The sequence below is a fragment of the Stegodyphus dumicola genome, chromosome 2 (genome assembly GCF_044657685.1).
Source record: "Stegodyphus dumicola isolate Sdum_Otavi_A_Nest chromosome 2, ASM4465768v1".
Lineage (NCBI taxonomy): Eukaryota > Metazoa > Arthropoda > Arachnida > Araneae > Eresidae > Stegodyphus > Stegodyphus dumicola.
Genome location: NC_140769.1, coordinates 224,885,236 through 224,897,313, shown reverse-complemented (window position 1 = coordinate 224,897,313; position 12,078 = coordinate 224,885,236). Strand labels below are relative to the sequence as shown.

Below are 12,078 nucleotides of genomic sequence, written 5' to 3'. Positions count from 1 at the left end.
AAGTTGCCACCTTATTATCTTTATTATACTTTATTGCAGGTAACTTTACAAATTGTTTAAAGATGAATGATTTGTTTATATAGTAAATAAGTGTAGTTTCTTTAATATGTGATTTGATTGAACTTTACATTGTAAGAGCTTCTTATGTTAAATTTGTATTAATGTAAATGTTTGAATGAACCCCTAGTCATTCGGGGTGCAGTCTGTTGAAACTGTATTGCACCAGATGGCGCTGAGTGCGTTTGAATTCCTTGGACTAGTGCAGAACCTTGATGACTGGAAAAGATAACACGAACGCGAAACACTAACTAAAGTTTATATGTGCTTCCATTTATTGTAAATGTATTTATTGTGTCGTCAAATAAAATTTAGAGAAAATGACAAAAGGCGAGATTGCGTCTGACAGGTAAGCGGAATTTCTTTATAATTTATTATTTAGTGACAAAGAATGTATATGCGTATTTACACACCACGAAGGCACGCGAAGAAGGCGGGAGAAATACATTATAACATTACTATAAACCATTGCAAAACAATAAATGAATGTTAATTATGTAAGTAAATGCATGCCCAAACTCAAATATCCGCTCATTTGTCATAAAGACAACTTTGACTCTTATGCAGCAATGGTATAATAAACTCAATGATGTTAATTTATTAATTGGGAAATATAACAATTATAAACAGAGTCCTTTTTATACAATTAATATGCCACTATTAATAATTATTCAAAATCAAAAAAAGTAGTTGCCAAATCAGTTTTGATATGAAGAAATAAGAATGATATATCATATGATGGTAACTTTATCCAAAGATTCAGCAGCAGAGTAAAGTGAGAAACCTATAAGATGGACACACAATTTTCATACAAAGAAAAATTATTAGCATCTTTCATAATAAGTATTCATCAGTAACCGAATGGATAAGACTACGGAGCAGTAGTAATTTGAGCCCTGGTGGACCGGCTAGCTGCATGATATTTTTCTCATGTGTCACATGAACAGAAGCCAGTTAGTTTTAAGTATATTTCATGAAAGTCTTCTTTCCCTCAAGAAGATACTGTTTCTGTGTTTTCCAATAATCAATTAATCAAATAAGAAAAATTCCCATTTACTACCATCGGTATAAAACTCAAGCAAAAAAAGAAAAAAATAATAATTGTACATTCTTTTGCCTAATGAAATATTTTTATAAATTTTCTAGTTTGATTTACAAATAAACAAACAAACAAAAATTAGTTTTTCATGTTTACATCTTTACTGGAAAAATACAGAATTGTGAAAAGTAACTGCAATTCCACAATCAGAAATAATAGAAAATTATAAGAACATAGGCAGTAGATGTGTAGGTACAGAATAAAATTTGTGACTCCTTAGAAAATAAAAAAATAGAGGAATCCAATGGTGAGAGTTGTTTTTATTGTAATATTTTACTGATACAGGAAAAAAAAAAGTGCTCGGGATCTCAAGCTTTTCTGCTAGAGATTACAACAAGGCATCTGAAAGCATAAACATTTAGAGCAATTATAAGCAAACGTAATTTAAATTGCAGATTAAAGACTGTGTGATCTAATATATAACTATAAACTCTGAAGAGTAGTAAAGCTGATAAATTAGGACACATTATTTAGAAAAGTCCTGACAACAAAAGAAAATGATACACATAGTAAAACTTACAGTATGATGTAGAGTGTAAAATGCTCCACAGATTTGTCATAAATAAAAATTACTTGATTATGCTAATGCTGCAGTTTTGCAAAACTTGAAAAAATTATGTCTTTATTTTTATGTAACACAATGAAACGAAATAGACCTATTTGGGTAGAAAATAATGCATAAAACAAGTTTCATACGATGTATTTCTCAATTATTTTTTCTTTTGGGAGTTAATTAGCTGAAATTTTATGATCTATCACACCTCTGCATTTTAATAATCTCTGCATTTTCTATATTTCAGTAGGAGCTTTTGTTAGTATAATTCTGCCTACAGAAAAAATACATAAAAAAGAGATTTCTAAGAGCTGCTAGTCAAAATAAAAATAATAATAAAAAAATTAATTAAAGAACTACCATTTATAAATAATAAGGAACTAGATATCACCAAGCATTTTCAAATATACAAAAAGCGAAGAAATTTCACAATACAGTAATGTTTTATCAATAGTAAGTAAAGGGTATGAGAAAATACAAAAGGTAATTCGGTAATGAACAGAAATTGAGTAGGATATAAAGCTTTTTTTAAATTTTTTTTATTGTCGTTATTTTAGAAATTCATATTTAAATTAGTCACGATAAATATTGTACATTCTTGACTTATTACCCCTACAGTAAATTAAATATTAAATCATATCAGTAGCACAAAATAATAACCAAAACAAAACGAACTTCTTCTACCCAAGAAGTATGCATAATTTCCATAACATAACCAAGAAGTTACCATAACATTAGCAAGCCATTGTCTTGTATGCCAGTTTCGCATAAAAATTGCGTTTGGCGAACAGAAAATAATGCCAAAAGTCTCCAGCGTAACGGCCCTTTCTGATTGGTTGAATTTCTTCAGATCTCGGAGGGTTTTAGCCGTTAGCTTGGCGGATAATCTGCGAAAAACGACTCTAACTTTCTGTTAAAATCTGCGAACAACGACTGTAACATTATAGATAAGCGATGTATTTATGGTCTGATCAGGTGATTCTTATATTACTTTAAGTAAGAGTCTTTTTGTTAAACTTAAAATACCTTCTATTTAGACTAGAAGAGAAACACGCTAATGTAACAATCAAAATTGTAAAAACAACCTTGTATTACGATTTTGATTACCTTCTATTTATGTGACTGCTGTGTTGATCTAATTAAAATGTATAATCTAAGTATTTTACTTGGTTTCCGGTAAGATGTTAACTCATTGCTTCATTTTCGGTTTTGAATTAAGAGATGAAATTTACTATGTGTATGAAAAGTGCATTTTGTATTTCTGAAAATAAAACATCTTTGTTTCTTGTGCTTCTTAACCTTAATCTATTAATTGGTGAATATTCCGGAATATTGTAGTGTATGTTATTATGCAACCATTTGTCAGCAGCGTAATGTTCGTATCAAAGAGATAATACCAATAGATGCGTATTTTCGCTTAATTCTTTCTGCAATCGTTTATAATTTAACGTAATTTGGAATAATTTCATTTTCCATACCCTTTGCTTTTAAATAAAGATACGTATACTAAAATCACTAAGATGTATCCTTCTTCACACATTTTCTACTTTATTTGTCAAAATATAAAAAAAATATAATAAAAGAATTTCTTAAATATGCATATACAGAATATTCTTACTTGGGATGGTCAGATTTGGCATTCGGTAAAATCCAGTATACTTTGTGACTTTGGCGTGATTTTTAAAATTGTCGCTAACGCCAAAATGTCACCAAAAGTCGCCAGAACCCATGTAAACCGTATGCTAGGATTAAACCAACTAATAAATATACTTAATTCTAAATCCCTTAAAAATTCGAAATTTTTTTAAATAAAAGGGCATTTTTTAATTCGGCTCTAGAGTAGAATTGGGTGCCCCTTCGATTAGCGACATTTTTTTTTTTTTTTTTGAATTTTGGCGATAAAACCTCATTTCTGGTTACCATGATAGTTTTAACTTTGTTTTAGCTTCTTGATTTTTCTAAAATGAAAATAGATTGATGTGTACATAGACCAATTTAAGACAGTGTGCAATACCTAGTTTGTGCATTTATGGATTTTTTTAAGTGAAAATAGATTGATGTGTACATTGACACAGAGTTTGTGCAATTCCTTGACTTCTTATTTTGGTTTTTTGTAGCGGCCATCTTGAAATTGTGCCTTCTTGCCGCCAAAAAAGAATCACCAAAAACAAGGGGCTCCCAATTGTAAACTTTTACCTTTCATTCTAGGATCTCAGTTTTTATGTTACTCACATATTACAATAAGCTATTGCATATCCTTCTTAGTATCTGGTTAAAATTGCTTTCTTTAAATCAAGTCTGCTTAATTTGTCAAAATAATCATGGTTGTGTCAGTCTGCATGTTTTCGCCAGTTCGATTTTTAAAAACAAAATTTCTTGATTAAATTAAAAACGTATTACTATATATTTTTTAAAATATACGAATAAAAATACCAAATTTATACTTACATTTTGCCTGAAATCTAAATGTTAGTATCTGCAAAAAATTTCTGTTGGTCACAATTTGGAATTCAAACAGAGTGCTAAACATTAAAATTTTCAGATTGGCATTTATTAAACTAAATGTAATTTATTGAACTATTAAGTAACTTGCTTTGAATTTAAATTAAAATAAATATATGAAAGCTTCCTAAGAGGAACAAAACTTGAGAATAAATAATGACAACCTATTCACTTTCTTTAATTTATTTTGTGACGTAAAACAGAAAAAAATAATATTTGTATGTAAATTATTGTTAACTTCTTTTGCTTTTTATTACACCTTTTAGCTACACGTGGCGTTTTGTAAAGTAGCTGATTTTCATGAAGTTTGTAATCTTGAACGGCAATTACTAAAATTCATCATCACAAATTGTATCCATTTAGGTACAACTCTGATATACGCCCTAATTTCACCAAATGTGACGATATGTGTTCTGCGCTGGTTTTCGGCGCGATTGCGTGTTGTATGGTAACCCTGTTGACGTTGAAAAATCTTTCGCTGGAGCTCGTTGGTTCGCATCTGTGTCTGAGAAAATAGGGAGGAAAGATAAATGGTGGAAGTTGTTGAATTGAAGTTCGGCAAAAGGAAATATCATTGTGGCCATCCTGTTGAGGGGCAGTGGGTGCTTGATGGAGTGGAAAGAGGGTCTGGAAGATTATTTTTAGTCGCTGTGCATGATAGAAGTAGGGATTTGTGATTTTATTTATTTGTGAACCATAGTATGAATTTTTTGGATAGTGTGTCTGGCTGTCATATACGATGTGATAACGTGGCGGCATGTTAAAGGCGGTATGAAATTGGTATTTCTGATGTTTGAAAAAGCATTAATTCATTGTAAGTGCATTTTATTTTTATTCTTGTTCTTATTTTGTAGAATGTTATGTTCATTGTTTTTTTAGTATGAATTTCTGTCGTTATTGTTTTTTTTTTTTTTTGAATTGTTTGAAATTTATTTTAATTTATTTTGTTGATTAGTGCGTAGTGTCTAGATTGTGCAATTCGTAGATGTTTCTTAAAGTTGAAACAGAACGCTGTGTACATGGTATTCTTTGAAATTTATTGTTGTTATGTTAATTCATTAAAGCGAGGTGTGAGTAGTTCGTAGATTCCTTCGCTGCCTATATTTTACAATTCGTAGATGTTTTTTTAAGTTAAAACATATCGCTGTGTACATGGATTCTTGTCAAATATTTTTGGTTAGAAACTTTACGTTTTTGTTTCGGATTTTTAGCTTCAATTGTGTGTTCAAAACCTGGTTTTTGCATGTGCGAAAACCACGTTTTTGGAGACATTTTAGGCTTAAAGTTTCTCACCAAAAATGTTTGGCGAGAAATTTGGCGACTTGAGGGCGCATATCAGAGTAGATCCGCTTTTTAATTTACTTTTAATCACAAATTGTAGATACTCATCGCCAATCTGGTTCTTTTCGTAGACTTATAAGCTTTCAACTACGAAAAAAAAAAAAAAAAAAAAAAAAAAAAACTGTTCTCATGTTAATGTACTCAAGTACAAAGCGAGTATTCTTATTGCAAAAATCGTAACTTAAGATATTTTTCTTTTGACAAGTACTAATAAATCAAATTTGTATCTTAAAATATTTGAACAAGACTTATGTCTCAGTCTAAATTAATTAGCTGAATGTCTAGACTTTTTGACGAGTTACACTCGTTTATGGTAATAAATATAACGTAAAGCCATTAAAATCTTAAAGTTTTCCTTCAAATTCTCGTCACAATAGTGCTAAATAATTTACGGGAAATGTATTCATGGGTAACATAAAATCACTTCAAGTGCCGCCAGATTCACTTTGACATAGCTTTACTAGACTACAGTATATGTGATTAAAATTAATTTGGGATGCCCACATAGCTAGTTTTAAACAGCGGAAGTCAGAGTAGATGCAACTTAGTGACGTCAGACTACTTCCTATCAACTCTTCCTTACGAGGATCATGGAGGTAAGAATAAAAGGAGGAACCAATCCTGCACTACGAGTGAAGCACTGCTCTCAGTCTTTGGTCTTCAGATGGGGTGTTTTTTGTTAATATACTGAGCTTTCTTGACAGCGCTTTGATAGTATTTCCACACACGCCAGTTCCATACAAACCGAAAAGCAAGACACTTCCGCATAAAAGAAACATTTAGTGTTGGATAGATAATTGAAATGTGCACAGTTTAATGACATTTATACAAAAATCACATCTTGGTTATTTTTCGATAACTCGTAACAGCGACTTTGTGGTACCTTTAAAATAGTACACGTCTTTCGATACCCTTGATTCGCTACTTTTATTTTATGTTCCAAACACCAAAATGTTTTAAATAAAATACATGTTTTGTCATCCACATATTTTATTTTTATGTAACTTGAAAATAATCACTTTGGGTTAACTAAAAAAATGAAAAAAATAAAGTTCTGTCTCTGTTTTTAAAATTTTATTTCGCAACATGTTTAATTGATGAATAAATATAGTATTAACGCTTTAATTTAAATTTTTTTTAAATTACGACTGCACAATGTCTGCTCTATGTGTAGTACTGAATTGACCGCTATGGTATATTGCTCTTACATTCATTTCTAAGCAACCTCAGAAAATGTTTATAATTTACACAAATTCATTAAGAGCTCTAAAAACCCTTAGGTAATTTTTCTGACACTCGAAATCTTCTACTAGTAGATATTCTAAGAATATATAAAAAACTAAACAGCTATGGGTATGAGATGCTTTACTGCTTGGTTCCTGGACACGTAGGCATAAAAGATAACGAGCTTTCAGACACAATAGTCTGCAATTGCTTTGTTGAATCTGCTTGTTCCTTATAATGCTATTAAAATAGTCATCAAGCACCGAATCTTAAGTAAATGGCAGCCATTCTGGGAATTAGTTTCTGAATAAATTGAGACATGTCAAACCTAATGTAGAGTACTGAGAGACTACTAGAAAGTGGAGGGAGGAAGTCTTGTTGACACATTTGAGAATTGGTTACTTTCGAGTTACACATAATTACCTTTTGAGGGACTGAGAGTGAACTTGTATGTTCAAATCGTAATCGTGTTTATTCTTTCACTACCTGAAAGAGACGGCTCTTTATCATTTAATTTGATTTTGCCTTATGTTCAATCATGGTATTTAATGCTGCGTATTTTAATTTCTCTCCTGTTTTATGATTTTACACCTGTTTTCATCTGATATCATCATCTGAATTGTAGGTTACTTCATCTTAGCATTCATCATTTTAACAATTATTTGGATTTTATGCTTTTCCTGTGAATTTTATCTTGTCTATTTGTCTGTTTATCTCCCACTTGTTTTTTAAAAATGCCTTACATTAGTTTCGGCACATATAACCCTTAAGGTTTTGCGCCAGAAAAACGCACTACCAATGTAATTGCTTATGAAAAGTGTTTTAATATTTTGCAGGCAATATGACTTCATCATCTGACTTGAGAAATGAAACTGAAGTTACGAGAGAGCGACACTACGGAAGTTACATAATCACGTGATTATAATCTCTCATAGGAAATCTGTTGGTTCCCTGTGAATTACTATTTAAAGAGAAACTGATTCTGTCACCTCATCCTTCTCAGAAACTTCATTTATTCTTCTTTGAATACTGTGTCTGACATTAATCTACTACAGTTCTTTCTTCTTCAACTGCAAAACTTACATAACTTTAAATGGCATGCAAGCATTTATATTTCGAGTGGACTATTAACCCTCGTGAAATGGCTGATTCTAATCCATCAGGCTGTAGGGGCGAATTTCGAAGTCCAAATTACAAAGCTCATCATCACTCTACAGAATGGTACTTGCATTTCTCCATCTACAAGGATGATAACATTTTGCAACTTCGTAGAGAAACATTAGATAAAATTCTTCACATAAAGGGAGCAGTAAGCCATTATGCGAATTTTAATTTTAGACGGTACAATTTTGATAGTATTATGCATAATAATATTAAACATATAAATATATTTAATGTACTCAAAGTGCAATTACTTCAACGTGAAGTGACACTAATGTGTGATATATGTATTACAGAACTAACAAAAACAGAAGAAATGTCAGTACAGACCCATACGACTTATCCTAAAGTACTGCACGATTTGCAGAATATGTACGAAATGTCTGATCAATCCGATTTCGTTTTAATCTGCGAAGACTTGGAAATCCGTGCTCACAAGTGTGTGCTTTCTTCTAGATCTCCAGTGCTTGCTAAAATGTTCCAGCATGTGTTGACAGAAAGCACAGAGAATAGAATGGTAATCACGGATATTAATCCTGATGTTCTGAAGGAACTGTTGCAATTTATATACTGTGGTGGAATAAACCAAACCTCTTACTCTATGATCCATGATTTGTATTATGCGGCTGATAAATACTGTCTACCGGATCTTAAGGATATATGCCGTGAATGTATTGTTTCCTCACTATCTGCTTCCACAATTTTTAAGACAATAACTTTAGCTAGTAGGCATCAAGATGAAGAATTGATGCAAAAATCTCTGTCTTTCCTTGCCTCTGTATTTGAAAACATCAAATGTACTGAAGCGTGGACTATTTTTCTGAATGAAGATCCGCCTCTGGGAGTACAAGTCTTGTCTTTTATCAATGAAATGTATTCTAAGAAACTGTTTGGTGCATAAAGTGTTAATCATTGCTGTTTTAAAAGATGATTAGAAAATTGGAATGGCTTTACAAATTCGGTTCATTCATACAGCTTTCTTAACGAAATGGAAATTAGATAATAATATCGCACAGATTCTTGACCAGTTATTACATTTTTTTTAAACTGCTTGTATGTTTCATTTATAGTAAATTAATATTTTGACACAGTATTTAATGAGTTGAAAACTTGAAGCTTAACTTAAAATTTGTTATTAGATAGTGACTAACATGCATTTCGAAAATGTTTCTCTATACTTGTTTGCCTTTTACGAATTTTATCCATGATAATTCATAATAATAGTGTTATAAAATGTTTAATTGAAGCTTAATTATTTATAACTAATAGAACTTTTGTTAATGCTTATGATCTTTTCGCTGACTTTATAATATATATATATTCTTTATGTGCAATTCTGTGGTATAATTTTTTTATTGCTTAACATGACACAGCTACTTTAGAATTTGTGTGAACTGCTTTTATGTTTCATTTTTGGTAAATTATAATATATATATTCTTTATGTGTAATTCTGTGGTATAATTTTTTTATTGCTTAACATGACACAGCTAACAATTTGTGTGAACAGCTTTTATGTTTCATTTATGGTAAATTAATATTTTTAACGCTATTTAAAGAGCTTAAAACGTAAATCTTAACTTGATATGTATCGTTAGGTATTAATACTTTTATGTTTTTCCTCTAAATTTATATTTTTTATGTGCGTGTTGCATCTACAGGACTGAATTCGTAGCACATTTCAAGAAAAAGAACTTTATCCTTGTTTAGCATTCTGAATGTAGGAATCATTAGATTTTTCAGAGTAGAAAATAACTGCCCGCTTCCTGATTCAAACTACGAATCTTTCAATGTGAACTGGATATGCTAGTCATTTACACCACAAGAGCACACACGGGGAATGTGACATATTTTTTTCATGCTCCCTGCTTAAAGCATCAAATCTAGATGGTGATGAATTACTAATCTATTACATTTTATGCCACTTTGTGGATGCTACACTACAGATCATTAGGGTTCCTGGAACGAAAAATATGAAGAATCAATTGCACCCTTACTGAGATTCTAGATATAGATTTTTCATTGCTATGTAGACATTTACAGCAAGAGAGCATGAAAGGCGGAATGTGATAATTCTTTGCATGCGTACATTTCTTCTGATGCTAAGCATCTCTGAATGCAATCATAGAGCTTCTGTATGCCTTCACACAGCTCTAGTGTTGGAAAATTATTTCATGGCCCCTGTTTACGCTTCCTGTATACCCGAGATGATTTCAGAAGTTTAGGGCAGATTTCTCTGCAGGAGCAGTTACTGTAAAAGACAATCTTTATTAAGGTTCAAGTTCTTTAATATCAATTGCATAAAATGAAACAAAAATTTCCATTTAAATTTCTTTCAGTAAAAAGACAACATTTTAAAGAAATCAACATGTGTTGATAATCAGTGTGTTAAAATTATTAGAAAATATTCAGTCTTAAACTTTGTAAATTGAGTGTATGTATTGTCGGAGAAATGATGAATTTAGGTATGTGTGTGCTTCAATTCACAATCATGAACCAATGCATTCTGATTTTATGGAGAGATTCTTTTAAATGTGCCATTAGTTTTAATACAAATGTGACAATGTAACTGAATAAATTAATTTGATAAACCATGTAGTCTTTGTTATTTGCTTGTTTAAATAATATAAATAGATTATGTTAACAATTTATTAAACTATTAATAAAAGATATAATTTTTTTAATTTCATTTTTTTATTGTTTTGAAAAACTGTTTTTAACCTAGCATTTTTTACTAAGAGGGACTTTGAGAAAAGTGTTTCTAGTAATAAAAATTTAGTCTTTTCGCAAAGAAAAACTGAGATTCACTTTTGCTTTTTTATGTCATGTAAATACTTAATTCCAGAATTATAGCTATAGAGCCAAAAAGAAATTGCAGTAGGAGTTTTTAAATAATTGTGATTGCAGTATTTAATATGGTATAATTGATTTTTAACAGTATTGAAAATATTTCTCATAATGATATTGGAATATTTTTTAAAAGACTGGAATAAAGTTTTCTTCTTTACCATATTTATCCTAGTAATGAAGAAGTTAAAATTTTGCAGTTATTGCTATAGTATAAGAGTTCACATCCAGAAAGGCGATGCGCGGTGCAAGCTCTCGGGCGAAACGCGCAGGCGAAATGTAAATGACCCAGCTAACTGATAAGAAGTATTTTATGACTCTTAATTTAGTTGGTAAGATGGCGTCACAGTTTAGTAAGAGATTACCTTTTATTGATTTACCGGTGGTAATTTCCTACGTTAATCAATTTTTCTTCATATTCCAGTTAATTTACTACGCATATAATGATATTTTCTATGTACCCTTAACGGCGATTATTTTCAAATTTAATGATTGATTCAAAGGGCCTTAATTTTAGATGTAAATTATTACTGTATATTTTAAACCTTTTAATTTCCTATATGCATTGAATTTTACTTTATTTTGTAAAACTTCTGTTCATATTGTACACCATATTTACTTACCTTGGAGCTTCTAGACACGTATACGCCCATCAGAATACTGCGAAGAACTGGAACTGGTTTGAAAATACGATGTTGTGCCACTCCTGTATGTAGCTTTGTCGTTCCGCTCACCAGAGTCTCCGTCTCTCTTGCATTGTCAGAGAAAGCCGAAGTAATGGCCGTCGTGTTGATAGTCCAGGCGGCTGCAAACGTCGACGCGCCGTTAGAGCATGGCATGTGCAAACATGCCCATTCCCTGACTAATGGTCCATGATGTGGTTGTACGGTTTTGTAGGGCTAACCTCACAATATGCATGTCCTCTCGGGCGTTATTCATAGAAGGTCGTTAAGTTCCTGCATGCCATTCAGTATGACCCTCAGCAACCTATTTGATTCCATATTCGCTTAACAATGGATGGATGTTGACTAGTGCGACAGGCGATATCAAGGAACGATAATCCACACTCTCGATAGGCGACAATTCTGCCTCTATCGCATTCCGATACTTGCAGGTAAGCATTTCTTAGTATTATTCGAGACTTAACACGATACACGGAGCAAACTCCGACATTACAAAGCGCTTTCCGAATGAGAAATCCACTAAACAACTTTTCTTTTATGCAAATCCTCAGATGTCGTTTCTCCCTCCTGCGTCGTCTAAATGGCCTGAAATACTAATCTTTTGCACATTCCA

At 31.5% G+C, this 12,078-nt stretch overlaps 1 protein-coding gene across 2 annotated transcripts; it reads left to right on the top strand.

The window, feature by feature from the left end:
• Nucleotides 1-280: 280 nt before the first annotated feature.
• Nucleotides 281-9,166, top strand: LOC118185092 (speckle-type POZ protein-like). 2 transcript variants are annotated; one of them, XM_035354888.2, is made up of 2 exons: nt 281-406; nt 7,613-9,166. In XM_035354888.2, the coding sequence occupies exon 2, from the start codon at nt 7,870-7,872 to the stop codon at nt 8,836-8,838; it is 969 nt and encodes a 322-aa protein (XP_035210779.1). In that variant the 5' UTR covers nt 281-406; nt 7,613-7,869; the 3' UTR covers nt 8,839-9,166. The 2 variants fall into 2 exon arrangements, with proteins under 2 accessions (XP_035210779.1, XP_035210778.1); XM_035354887.2 differs by lacking the exon at nt 281-406 and adding an exon at nt 2,570-2,705.
• The last annotated feature ends 2,912 nt before the right edge of the window (nt 9,167-12,078 follow it).